The 15,133-nt window shown below is 34.5% G+C and overlaps 1 protein-coding gene across 1 annotated transcript in view; it reads left to right on the plus strand.

The window, feature by feature from the left end:
• Positions 1 to 15,133, plus strand: part of Rbcn-3A (rabconnectin-3 alpha) — a 668,488-nt gene that overhangs the window by 583,780 nt on the left and 69,575 nt on the right. Inside the window, exon 19 of the mRNA XM_075299033.1 lies at positions 5,392 to 5,525. Within this exon, the coding sequence (XP_075155148.1) occupies positions 5,392 to 5,525 (134 nt within the window). The remainder of the gene's footprint in view (positions 1 to 5,391; positions 5,526 to 15,133) is intronic.

The raw sequence follows: 15,133 nt of genomic DNA on the forward strand, positions 1-15,133 counted from the left end.
AAATGCAAGATCTCGAAATTATTAAAAAAAAAAACAAAAAAAAACAATGTATGTTTATTATAGAAAACTATAGGAGAGTGTTATGAAATTCTCAAAACTTGCTTGTGACATATATGTACATATATAATTGTATGCTTGCCGCTATTAGCACAAACAAAAATCCAAGTCTCTGACAAGTGAGTAATATGTCAAATATGCGTAAATATGTCAGTCGCTGATACATGTATGTCGAGATTTAACTACACACAAAAAAAAATTTTTTGATTTCAATCACGAAAATCGCGGATTCAATCATTTTTTTAATTGAAATGTCTTCAATCACGAAAATGATAGTATCAATCACCCATTTTGATTGAAAACCAACACGATTTTCAATTAAAAATTTAACTGACTTTTGTCACGGAATCAATTAATTGTGTGATTGAATCAATTAAAAACGTGATTGATTTTTAACATAAAATTCAATCACAGTTTTAATTGAATCAATTAAAACTTTAATTAATTTCGCGACAAAAATCAATCAACTATTTGATTCATTCAATTAAATAATTAATTGAAATTGGCTATAAATTTCGATCAAAAAATTTATATATTTCGACCCCAAAATCGTATTTAGTTTTATTTGAAATAAAAGAAAATATGTGTTTCTTATAAAACATATTCAATATTTTATTATTTTTTGAATTATGCAATAGACAAATAAATCAGGTTCTTGTCATTTATGTTTTGTTCTAACATAACTTACAAATACAATTACTATCAATAACAACTATAGGGTGAAAAAATAAATTATATAAATCATTATCTTCCTTATAATAATAACCATGTTAGCATGTTCCTTATAATATGTAGATGCGCCTAGATTTCCAATAATTCAGCAGTCTGTAAGCTAAATTAGAATAATTTGAATTTAATTTTAGAATATCAAGTTCAATTCTTAGTTCCAGGTTACAGATTTATAATCTTCTTTTGCAGTTATAGTCTTTTAGCATAAAAAGGTGTATTAAGGAGCTCGGTAATTAAATTTTAGTTACAATTCCTTTCAAAAATTTCCACACATTGAAATCGTCTATTAAAATTTGAACCAATGAAAGACAAAAATAATGGGAAAACAATGTAGTATTTGGTATTATATTGATGATACTTTGTAAATTCTGGAAATAGAAAAAAATATAAATGGAAAATACATATTTTTATTATTTTCGGATATTTTTCATATTTTTAAATCCAAAAGAAAGAACTTTTTTACCATTACATAATTCAGCTCATTAGTTTATATATCAGATATACTGCTCTCTACTTGGGTTCAAACTGAAAAAGGCAGGTAAAACAAAAATGCAATTTAATGCCAACGCCACTTCTCAACTTCAAGGTGAATCTCCCAACAAACCCATACCGCTCTTGGTTTTAAGAAAACTAGGAGTGAAAAAAATTTATAATTTTAAAAGATCAAGACGGTACCCACTTTTTTGTTGCAAACATATTCTTATATATTTGATAAAATGATGGAGTTGATGGGATTGATTGGTAAATTTCACAAAATAAAATTGGTCACTAAAAGAAATGAATGAAAAAATATATTATTTTAGTCCGTTTAATGTAAACAGGCTTCAATGGAAACCCGTATTCACATTTCACAATTTCTTACCTTCAATAAACGTAGATTGTTTTCCATTCTTACAATACCACAAAACACAAACACAGGTAATTTCAAATGCGTTCTCTCATATATTTTTTTCACACCTTTACCACGTGGTCGTTTGTTGTTGCACACTTTATTTATTTCAACCCTTTGCTATGATTTGTTGTTGCGTTAAAAATATTTATGCACACATTTTGAATGCAGCAGACAGAATGTCGCCAATCATGTTTTTCAATTTACGCGAAAAACAAAAAACCAACCGTTCGTTAAGAGTTACTTCCACAGACTGATCTCTCCATCATACATTGTTGAATAAATACCCATTCTCTTGTTCTCTTTTCGCTCTTTCCATTGTTCAAAATTATTCAATTTCAACCACAAAGGTGATTGGATCAATCACATGTGTAATTGGAAACGGAAAAAATTTCAATCACGTTTGTAATTGAAAATTATTTCCGAATTGATTAACAAATTGATTGAATCAATTAATATTTTAATTGGAAACCTAACAAATATCAATCATTTTTTTAATTGGTTTTTATTCGCATTTGATTAAATAATTAATTGAATCAATTAACATATTAATTGAATCCGTTTCCAAATTCAATTAAGTGTTTAATTGAAAAAATTTTGGTGATAATTTTTTGTGTGTACGCATATATTGTACCACTGCCTGGTATTGCAAAAGACAACGGGACTATCAATGATCTCAACGTTAATCGGTCACACTTTTTTTGTTGTATTCTTCACACTTCTCATATATCCAAATGACAATAAAAAATACCTTTTAATAGTGAAATTTTATTAAATATTCTTAAAAACATAGGTTAACATAGGTTAATGGGCTAATACTCCAAATAATGATGATTTCACACACGTCGGTCTTCCAAATACTAAAATATCCGGTTCGAAGGACCAAGAATGTTGGGTTGTAATTAGCTGGATTCAAAATCACGAAAGAGTTCCTCAAAAGTAGTGATGAAATAAAAGTCGATTTCCAATTAGAGTTTATTCAAAATGCTACAGGTATAACAAAATGGGGGAGACGACCTGTATTTACCTCTCCGAGTGCTTCTCACAGAATGATCAATGCGATTTCTTTCTATTTTATGCATAGTCCTCGTTTGTGTTTTGGAGAGTTTTGGAGACACAGAGACAAAAAAACAAAACAAAAGGGAATAAGAAATCACTCAATTTGCATTGATATATGAACCAGAATATTTGGTCTGTTCAAATATATTTCCATTTTTGCTCTCCCTGGGAAATAATTTAGTTACCCTAGAAATTACGTTGTTTAACTTTCCTGATATTATATTTTTAGCGAAAAATCATTTTATTTGAATTTTTGGTTTCAAGGATTTGTCCATACTTTCTTATTTCAAAAATAGTTCAGTAACCCAACCAAAATTTCATTGAAAGATTATTATCAAGAACTTCTTTAGACTGTAATGGTTCGCATTATTTTAATTGTAATGGTTCGCATTATTCCATCCTGGTGTGCGTGTTATATAATTTGAGAAGAGTTGAGTATAGATTTATATGAGTAGGATGAGTGTCAATATGCATTGTTATCATACTCCATTCTATATAGGTATTTTGGGTAGGTAAAAATGCATACCGGTTTGCGTTTTCTGATATCTACACAATTTTTATACCCTCCACCATAGGATGGGGGTATATTAACTTTGTCATTCCGTTTGTAACACATCGAAATATTGCTCTAAGACCCCATAAAGTATATATATTCTGGGTCGTGGTGAAATTCTGAGTCGATCTAAGCATGTCCGTCCGTCCGTCCGTCTGTCCGGCTGTCCGTCCGTCTGTGGAAATCACGCTAACTTCCGAACAAAACAAGCTATCGACTTGAAACTTGGCACAAGTAGTTGTTATTGATGTAGGTCGGATGGTATTGAAAATCGGCCATATCGGACCACGTTTACGTATAGCTCCCATATAAACCGATCCCCAAATTTGGCTTGGGGAGCCTCCCGGAGCAGCAAAATTCATCCGATCCGGTTGAAATTTGGTACCTGATGTTAGTATACGGCCTCTAACAACCATGCAAAAATTGGTCCATAGCGGTCCATAATTATATATAGCTCCCATATAAACCGATCCCCAGATTTGACCTCCGGAGCCTCTTGGAGGAGCAAAATTCATCCGATCCGGTTGAAATTTAGTACGTGGTCTTAGTATACGGTCTCTAACACCCATGCAAAAATTGGTCCATGTCGGTCCATAATTATATATAGCCTCCATATAAACCGATCCCCAGATTTGACCTCCGGAGCCTCTTGGAGGGGAAAAATTCATCCGATCCGGTTGAAATGTGGTACCTGATGTTATTATACGGTCTCTAACAACCATGCAAAAATTGGTCCATATCGGTCCATAATTATATATAGCCCCCATATAAACCGATCCCCAGATTTGACCTCCGGAGCCTCTTGGAGGGGCAAAATTCATCCTATCCTGTTGAAATTTGGTACCTGATGTTAGTATACGGCCTCTAACAACCATGCAAAAATTGGTCCATATCGGTTCATAATTATATATAGCTCCCATATAAACCGATCCCCAGATTTGAACTCCGGAGCCTCTTGGAGGAGCAAAATTCATCCGATCCAATTGAAATTTAGTACGTGGTGTTAGTATATAGTCTCTAACAACCATGCAAAAATTGGTCCATATCGGTTCATAATTATATATAGCTCCCATATAAACCGATCCCCAGATTTGACCTCAGGAGCCTCTTGGAGGAGCGAAATTCATCCGATCCAGTTCAAATTTGGTACATGGTGTTAGTATATGGTATCTAACAACCATGCAAAAATTGGTCCATATCGGTCCATAATTATATATAGCAAAAGTCATCCGATGCGGTTGAAATTTGGTACATTTTGTCAATATATGGCCTCTAACAGCCATGTAAAAATTGGTCAATATCGGTCTTTAGTTATATATAGCCGATGACTTATTACACAAAAATTGGTCCATATCGCCAAAAATAATCTACCAAAACTTTATTTCCATAGAAAATTTTGTCAAATTTTATTACTATAGAAAATTGTGTCAAAATTTCATTTCTATAGAAAGTTTTGTCAAACGTTTATTTCTATAGAAATGTTTGTCAAAATTTTATTTCCATAGAAAGTTTTGTCAAAATTTTATTTTTATAGAAAATTTTGTAAAAAATTTATTTCTGTAGAAAATTTTGTCAACATTTTATTTCTATACAAAATTTTGTCAACATTTTACTTCCATAGAAAATTTTGTCAACATTTTATTTCTATAGAAAATTTTGTCAAGTTTTTATTTCTATAGAAAATTTTGTCAAAATTTTATTTCTATAGAAAATTTTGTCAAGTTTTCATTTCTATAGAAAATTTTGTCAAACTATATTATATACGTATTAAATCGGCCTTTTTTGTTTAATATATACCCCGTATGGGCTAACTTACAATTTAGAAGACAGTGTTAAAAAGTTTTACGATACCTTACCATCGGCAAGTGTTATCGCAACCCAAGTAATTCGATTGTGGATGACAGCCTTTAGTAGAAGTTCCTACGCAATCCATGGTGGAGGGTACATAAGATTCGGCCTGGCCGAACTTACGGCCGTATATACTTGTTAACTATCTAAAATAGAGTAAAAGTATGTAGTGGGGGAGGCTAAGCCTTCCCCCAGAAGCCTTTCTACGCTAATCACTAATACGTATTCACATATCTATATCCACATTTCGTTGCAGCTTTCACATGTCATGATCAAGGAGCTTCTTGTTTTGTATTCGCACCTCAACATCAGTTGCTTATTTCCTGCGGAAAAAAGGGGGACATTTGTATTTTTGATATGAGGCAGAGAGTATTGAAGCAACGACTTCAGGTAAGTTTATATTTTATTCATTGATTGTGTTTTATGCAGTGTTCGAAATGGCTCCGAAGCTCCGCCTCAGCACTTTTTGTTCAGATGTTGGGACGTTTTTTAGCTCTTGCTGTCGGAGCCCTATGAATAAAGTGTCAAAACGAATGAGCGGCACTGAAAAATAGGCGCTTTTTGAGCTATGTTAATTTAAACGAAAAACTCACCCAGCTCTTTCATATGGGATAGAAAAAATAGGTAGTAGTATGTGTGACACAAATTAAAATTGGTGATGTCATATGTGTATTTTTTTTTTAAGTTAGAATACAAATGAAATGAATGGAGACGGGCAAACACGTTGGCAGTTCTAATTTCATTATACCTTGCGCCACACTATGGAACAGGGTATTATAAGTTAGGTTAAGTGGCAGCCCGATGTATCAGGCTCACTTAGACTATTCAGTCCATTGCGATACCACAGTGGTGAACTTATTATAAGTTAGTGCATATGTTATCGACATTTCCGAGATCTTCACATATAGGATCCAAAATATTTTTCATATTTGGAGAGTCTAAACATTAAATGGTATTCCATCTTAGTGCAACTTTTGGGGAAGCAATTCGAAGCCCAATTCATGAATTTTTGCCATCGTTCTCAATGACTTGTGGCACGGTGCGTTGTCTTGGTGGAACAACACTTTTTTCTTCTTCAAATGGGGCCGTTTTGCCGCGATTTCGACCTTCAAACGCTCCAATAACGCCACTGTTGATGGTTTTTCCCTTCTCAAGATAATCGATAAAAATTATTGCATGCGCATCCCAAAAAACAGAGGCCATTACTTTGCCAGCGGACTTTTGAGTCTTTCCATGCTTCGGAGACGGTTCACCGGTCGCTGTCCACTCAGCCGACTGTCGATTGGACTCAGGAGTGTAGTGATGGAGCCATGTTTCATCCATCGTCACATATCGATGGAAAAACTCGGGTGTATTACGAGTTAACAGCTGCAAACACCGCTCAGAATCAACAACACGTTGTTGTTTTTGGTCAAATGTGAGCTCGCGCGGCACCCATTTTGCACAGAGCTTCCGCATATCCAAATATTGATGAATAATATGACCAACACGTTCCTTTGATATCTTTAAGGCCTCTGCTATCTCGATCAACTTCATTTTACGGTCATTCAAAATCATTTTGTGGATTTTTTTGATGTTTTCGTCGTTAACCACCTCTTTCGCACAGAAAAAAATTTCCGTAGTTAAACTAACACTAAATTTAACTTATTTTTATTGGAAAAAATTTATTTGCTTATAGTTAAATTTTATTATTTTTATCGAAATTTTCCACAGCTTAATGAAATCTTACTTTTTTTAAGTATGTCTCAAAAATTTTATGAACTAAACGTGAGTAAAAAGTTCAATGACCGTACACATAAGTTCAATATGAACTAAAGCAAAAGAAGATTTTCGTACGATTCCCAAAAATAGTAAGGATGAGCTACTGTATGGTTAATATGGTCATGATTTGGCGCCAATGATTTTCTTCTTTACTTTTAGTTAATTTTTTCTTCTATGAGATGATGTAATTTCGTGAACTGCAGTTAAAAAGTACAACAGGGCATTAAAATTTCCTGGTTTTAACAACGCTTTGTGGAAATCTCAAAATGTGGAGTAAAATTTAGTTCAACTTTCGTGCGAGGTAGTTCATTCTTCCTATAAAACAGTTAACTTTTTTTCGGTGCGGGCATCCACCGCGTTCACCGTCCTGCGTGCTCATTTCACCGCGCTTGAATTTTGCATACCAATCAATTATTGTTGATTTCCCTGGGGCAGAGTCCGGAAACTCATTATCAAGCCAAGTTTTTGCTTCCACCGTATTTTTTCCCTTCAGAAAACAGTATTTTATCAAAACACGAAATTCCTTTTTTTCCATTTTTTTTCACAATAACAAAAGTTGCTTCACAAAAGACGCTCTATCTCACAAACTAATTGACTTACAGACGTCAAATTTTGACACGAATCATTTGAAGGTTGGTACTATATAAAAGTAATATGCATTTAATACTAGCGACGCCATCTATGTGTCAGACCGGGGACTTATCAGCCAACCTGTTAGTTAGTTTGCAATTGTTTTAATTTTATTCGTCGAATAATTTGAATGTACAGAAAAATTTATTTGTCATTCTAAGAAAATTTTCAATTTGTGTGAATAAAAAGAAAAGCCATTAGATTTTTTTTTGTTGCAAACTGAGACCGGCTAAAATATAATTTTTTTTTTTTAATATTGCTGTGGATTGGAAAGCGAAATACGAGTTTTGCATATTACATTTATGGGAGGAACTGGGGAATTTCCCGTTCCTCCCAATGCATTTTTATCATCATTACGCATTATCGCATAATAATATCCACGAATAAAAAACAACATCTGGCCGGGCGATTGTGCAACTAGACTGGTAGCGATTGACACACGGGCGTATACTTGGTATGTAATACCGAATTACTTCAATAGAACAAAAATCACAATACATATATCTGCCACCATGAAACTTAATCAACTACTCGTCAATGTGAGTCAAATCCCGATATGACAACCAAGCCTTGATATCTCAAAACATTGTGAAATAGTGATACAATTTAATAGAAGAAATTTCCAAATGAAAACTTGTTCGGATTCTGTGAGTAGGTCACCGATGCTGCTCAATCACAAAAATCTCAAACAAAACATCCGAACACTATATAACAAAAGAAAAAAAATCAAATATATCTGAATTGTCCGGTCTGGAATCCTAAAATCGAAATGATTGTAACTTCTCAAAACCTAGTGCTACCTTTATCTACCGGTCGTGCTCAGGGAAATGGGTGGAGTTCTTGCTTTGAAGAAAATACATCAAGCACATTACTAAACTAAAGATTAGGTAGCTAAACCTGCACGAAATTCGATATAGAAAACAAACAAAAAATAAAATAAATAAATAAAATTAGGTGTACTAGCCTACAAAGAGGACATAGATGTAGGCACCTCTTGCATTCTCTACCCACCATTCCTGTATTGTCCATTTAAGTATTATTGAACAACCCTCGTTGATTGTGCTAAAACGCTCTCCGAGCCCTTCGTGGAAAAGAAACTAAACATATTTGAATTGTTTATATACAAAGTGGTATCACAATGGACTGAATAGTCTAAGTGAGCCTGAATCTTAATCGGGCTGCCACTTTAACCTAACCTAACCTTATATACAAAGAAGTTTATTTATGTAAATCGAGGCGAAGAAATTTAAATGAGCCTATTAAGTATGTGACTATATTACGAAATATTGTTATATTAAATTATTTAAAAAATTGTAATAAAAACAAAAATTAATTATTTAAAATTAAATTAAAATTAATTATTTAAAAGTCAACGGTGCATAGAAAAATTGATTAACATAATACAAACAAAAACAAAATTGAAAAAAAAAAACAATTATGTAAATAGGTACATAAAATTAATTCCGAATCTGCGTTTGTTTTGTGTAGAAAATGAGTGAATAATTTGTCTTAAAATTCATGTTTGTAAGTCACCAGCAAAATTTTCCTTGATGACCGCAGGCCTGTTGTCACTTCCGGTTTCTGGCTGTTTGCTGAGAAAAAAGGAATTATTCACTCTTAACAAACAATAGTATAGTGTAATTTTCTTATGCGTTGAGCAATATAATTGTATTTGGGAAATCCTTGGTCACTGAGGTTCATTAAACTTCGTATCGCCCACACAGATTCCTTCGGAACGACTTCTTTGTAAAAATTTTACTTTTAACTTTTTTATGTTGATAATGGGATAATTGAAATATGCCAGTTGTCATAGCGTATACGTAACGGTCCATTCAAAATTCGCAACCAGTTATATTGTACAGGTATTTTTAATTTTATTATATTTTTTTGTTTATGTTTATGTTAGAGTACTGGTTAAGATATATTTTTTGTATTTATTGTGTTAATGCCATTCCTAACCAACCGTCGAACGGAACGGACGTGTTTTTTAATAGCGGATAAAATCATCGTAATAAGTACCTACTACGAATTTCAAGTGTGGTGGGATATTAGGCCACCATGCAGAGAAATTCAAAGACATCCACTGGGTTGCTAACTTCAGGGCCCAGTGGACGGGTATCGACTGAAGTTATAAATTTGGCCAATGACCAAGAGTTAAGCCCAATTAATCGACCTGTAGACGGGTCGACAGGTGGCGACAATTTGACAAGTCGGACCTTTTCCAAGGTAACGGCATCAAAAGGAGGTAATCCCTCACGAAAGAGATTCAAAGAACGCAGAAATGCTTTGTTTATCCTAAAGAAATTAGGATCAGTCGACCCAAGCACGTTGTCGGCTAAACAAAGCAATTCCTTAAAATGGGCTCAAGGAATTCTTGAGGCTGGAAAAAGGGAACGATCACCGGATGAGCTGCCATCCTCCAAAAGGGATCAACGATCATTTGCCTCAGTTGCTAAAGACAGCCTTGTGATGGCTATCATAAATAAAGGAGCATTGGACGGTATGGTTCCAAAGCAAAAATGGGGGGAAATTGAGAATGCTTTGTCTGGCGTCTACTCACAGGTGCTGGAAAAGTTTCCCGGCCCAGATCCTCGACACCAAGAGGCTGGTTGGTATCAAGGACGATTTAAGCTAGTCGCATTTGAGGACCAGAGGTCTATAGAATGTTTTAAAGCTGCTCTGATACTAATTGGTGAAGTTTGGGAAGGAGCTGCTCTAGAGTTAGTCGAGAAGAAAGACATACCGGCTAGACCAAGAGCACATGCGTGGATACCTGCAAACCCTCCTGACCCTGAATCTATTTTAAATAGACTGAAACAATGCAATCCAGATCTTCCAACAGCTGATTGGAAGGTTGGCCGTTTGGATGAAGTGGATGGGCCAAGACGGCATGCAGTGTTTATATTGAACACTCAGTCTTTGCCACATCTAGCAAAGTCCCAGGGCCGTGTATGTTATGGCTTTCATTATATCCAAATGAAGGTGTATAAGAACGATCAGCTAAAGGATTCAGAAATCGACAAACCTCTGTCTCAATCAGAAGTAAGCGGATCCTCTTGCGAAGTCGAGGGGGATACCAAGACATTTGAAGACATGGATAGATACCGTATGCGTGAGGAGGCTTCTACTGCCTCAGAACTCACCAAAGTTGAACCTATGGTTATTGCGAGAGTCACCGATATCTCTGAAGAGGACATTCTTGATGACTCGATTGAAACGGCTGATGTGACGGTTGTTGAAAATCTCGATGGTCCTACACCCTCATAACAAATCGCTTCTTTAACATATGTTCCAAACATATTTTGCAGGAAGCACATATATTATTGGATACTGCCGAAACATTAATATGTTTGTTTTATGTGAACATATTATATGTTTGGAAACATTTTGAGCCCAAAAATATTATATGCTTGGAAGAATTTTTCCCAAAGACGATTGTGCTCATTCCCTAACATACTCGTAATTTTCACTTCCACGAAATATTTTAGTTATTGGCACCTTTTTCTGTAATACAAATAATGTTGAAGAAATTATTCACTTTTATAATTTTTTTAAATTTTACCTTTCGCCTGCACGGAGAATCGAACCGAGGACCATACCGTTTGTAAGCCAACACACTATCCACTGGGCTACGTAGCTGTTATAGTCACCAGCAGATAAATATCGTTATAAGTTACATTTATATAGCATAGTTTGCAGCGCCCACGAGCCCATGCAAACATAACGTTATTTAACAGAAACATACATTTGTTTGCCACGTGGAGCAGAGGTTAGCATGTCTGCCTTGCATGCAAAGGGTCGTGGGTTCAATCCCTGCTCCGACCGAACATTTTTTTTTTTTTTTAATTTACACATTTATATTTATTCTACATTAAATTTTTATAATAAAACTTCGAAATGTGGGTTATTAAAAATTTATAGTCACTTTTATATTTGAAGGTGTCCGTCAACTCCTCGTGGACTACTTATTAATAAAGAGGAACTAAACTTTGTTTTTATACATTTTACTGTGTAATTTTTCACTATTTCCTCCTTATTTCATTTTACTCTCCCAACTCTAAAAATAGTATAGTGCCCTTTCGTTATTTTTATTAAGACCCCTGATTCCTTTTAACGAACCAAGAAAAAAATTGTGCCCATAATGCCAAAATTATAAACAAAACACATGTCAACACATACATAATATGTTGCTCTCAAGGCGAAAATATATGCTGTTTGTTTTTCAAATGTCTACTCTCTTGGTTCCGAATGTCTATTCTCTTTATTCAAATTAAATAATATTTAGACTTAAGCATATCAAATTTTTGGCCTTATCATAAAACAGTTTTCCGAAACAACATACAAGCGGTTTCACAGAAATTGTTCTCTTTTGATTCTTTCGCTGTGTTTTGTTGGTATCTTTCGTCAACTCTCCCGGTTTCCATCTTTATTTCTTTCTCTACACTCTCTCTGTCGCTTTGAATAAAATATCACAACATATGTATGTTCAGTCGAAATTTGTAAATTTATATATGTTTGCATTCACACATATGATTTTTATGAAACATTCATGCCCCAAACATAATATATTCTAACATATTAACATAGATGTCCCAAACATTTAGTGTTAGTTTAGGAACATTACATGTTTGCACTTAAATATATTGTGTTTAAAAATTGTGCCCGAAACACATTTTGTTTATATCGGAACATATGAAAAACATATTTTTCTAACAGTGTACGGATCCTCCAGATAAATCTTCATCATTGTAAGGCTGCATGTGCTGCCTTAAAAGTTCTCCTGATGAAAGGGGACATAGATATATAGGACATAGATATAGTGAATTAAGTACTCCGGGGTTCAAACTATTGCAGTATACTGCACCCTCAAAAAAAATCGCTTCTCTAACATATGTTCCAAACATATTTTGCAGGAATCACATATATTATTGGATACTGCCGAAACATTAATATGTTTGTTTTATGTGAACATATTATATGTTTGGAAGCATTTTGAGCCCAAAAATATTATATGCTTGGAAGAATTTTCCCAAAGAAGATTGTGCTCATTCCCTCATATAATTTTCACTTCCACGAAATTTTTTAGTTCTTGGCACCTTTTTGTGTAATACAAATAATGTTGAAGAAATTATTCAATTTTTTTAATTTTTTAAATTTTACCTTTCTCCTGGACGGAGGACCATACAGTTTGTAAGCCGACACACTATTCACTGGGCTACGTAGCTGTTATGGTCTCCTGTAGACAATTATCGTTATAAGTTAATATAGCATAGTTTGCAGCGACCACGACCCCATACAAACATAACATTATTTAACAGAAACATACATTTGTTGGCCACGTGGAGCAGTGGTTAGCATGTCTGCCTTGCATGCAAAGGGTCGTGGGTTCAATCCCTGCTCCGACCGAACACCATTTTTTTTTAATTTACACATTTGTACTTAATTTTTACCTTTAAGGCCGGTATTAAGTTGGCATTATCACTCTAAAATGGAAATGTTTTGCCTTTTACTTTTCTTTAATAATTCATTTTAAAGAAAAAAAAACTTTTTCAATTGTTTTAGCTGTAAAACTCGAACTTAATGTCCGCTTTTCTACTTGAAGGTGTCCGTCAACTCCTCTTGGTTTATTCTCTTGGTTCCGAATGTCTATTCTCTTTACTCCGAATACTCATTCTAATATTCAAATTAAATAATATTTAGACTTAAGCATATTAAATTTTTGGCCTTATCATAAAACAGTTTTCCGAAACAACATACAAGCGGTTTCACAGAAATTGCTCCCTTTTGATTCTCTCGCTGTGTTATGTTGATATCTTTCGTCAACCCTCCCGGTTTACATCTCTATTTCTTTCTCTATACTCTCTCTCTCTCTCTGTCGCTCTCTAAATAAAATATCACAACATATATATGTCTACTCGAAATTTGTAAATTTATATATGTTTACATTCACACATATTATTTTTATGAAACATTCATGCCCCAAACATAATATATTCTAACATATTAACATATGTGTCCCAAACATTTAGTGTTAGTTTAGGAACATTAAATGTTTGCACTTAAATATATTGTGTTTAAAAATTGTGCCCGAAACACATTTTGTTTATATCGGAACATATGAAAAACATATTTTTCTAACAGTGTGGTAATGATGTAAATCGAGCCTGTATAATTGCTAAAAACGAGCTCAATTTGTTTCTGCTTCCTTCAATGTGCAATACAGACACTGTCGTTGCAAGTTTAGAAATAGCCAAATGCAAATATTGGGTATCTTCGGTCTACATGGGACATGACAGGGAGATGCCTCCATATGCCGTTAAGACCTTAGTGGAGGAGTCACTGAAAACAAAGACGAAACTCATTATGGGATGCGATGCGAATGCACATCATAGTATATGGGGAAGTAGTGATACTAATGCAAGGGGAGAGTCGCTAATAGAGTTTATTTTGCGTACTAATCTGGTAGTTTGCAACAAGGGAGATGTCCCAACCTTTGTCACTAAAAACAGGCAAGAGGTTTTGGACATCACCTTGGCCTCGCAAGAACTGAATGAAATGATATCTGAGTGGCAGGTTTTAAGTGAACACAGCTTCTCAGATCATCGCTACATCAGTTTCAAATTTGATGTTCATATCACCAAGATCATATTTTCGCCAAATGTTAGGAAAGCTGACTGGAATAGGTATAGGGAATCGTTCAATATGATGATACCGGAAATAACAGAGACAAATATGAGAAATGTGCAAGATATCGAACACGCAGTGGAGCGGATTACTAAGGCCTTCAACATCTCACTGAAAGCTGCATGCCCTAGAGGAAAGCCAAGGGGGAAACATCGACCACCATGGTGGTCTACGGAATTAAGTAATATGAGGAAATCCTGCAGGAAGCTCTTTAACAAGGCACTGGAACAGTAGTGGCACCAGCTACTGTGTTAACTGATACTAATGCATTCTTTTCTCCTTTTAATACACCTACAAATCAATCGCCTGCTGGTTCAGCTCCAAAACCTTTAAGGGTCTTACCCCCAATGAAAACCATTTTTGCTGCCCGTTTTGCTCCAGAAACAACTGAGGATGATATTCATTTCTACATAAAATCAAAACTGAATGCAAATGTAGACATTAAGGTATCTAAACTGCAATTTGTAGAGAGGAGGAACAAGTCGTCATTTAAAATTTTCGTACCTGAGGACATTTTTGACACAGTGGTCAATCCGGAATTTTGGCCTTACAGAGCTGTGGTGCATGAATTTGTTTTTAGAGATAGAGTTGCCCGTTTACCTGCACGTCCCGTTGAGCAATCAAAAAACTGAATAAAACCCTGTCTGATACAAATTTTACTTTAGTTTATCAGAATGTTAGGGGACTTAACACAAAATTATGCAACCTATATACGGATAGCTTTGGCTTTGATTATGATTTGATTATATTTACTGAAACCTGGCTTCAAAGTAATATCTTAAATACTGAAATCTAATGCGACAAGTACCAAATTTATAGATGTGACCGCACAAATGGTTTGAAGAAATCTGGTGGCGGCGTCCTAATTGCTGTTTCTTCGAAATTTGCTTCATCAAAAATTGATATTCCAAATGAACTTCAAA

The sequence above is a fragment of the Haematobia irritans genome, chromosome 3 (genome assembly GCF_050003625.1).
Source record: "Haematobia irritans isolate KBUSLIRL chromosome 3, ASM5000362v1, whole genome shotgun sequence".
Classification (NCBI taxonomy): Eukaryota; Metazoa; Arthropoda; class Insecta; order Diptera; family Muscidae; genus Haematobia; species Haematobia irritans.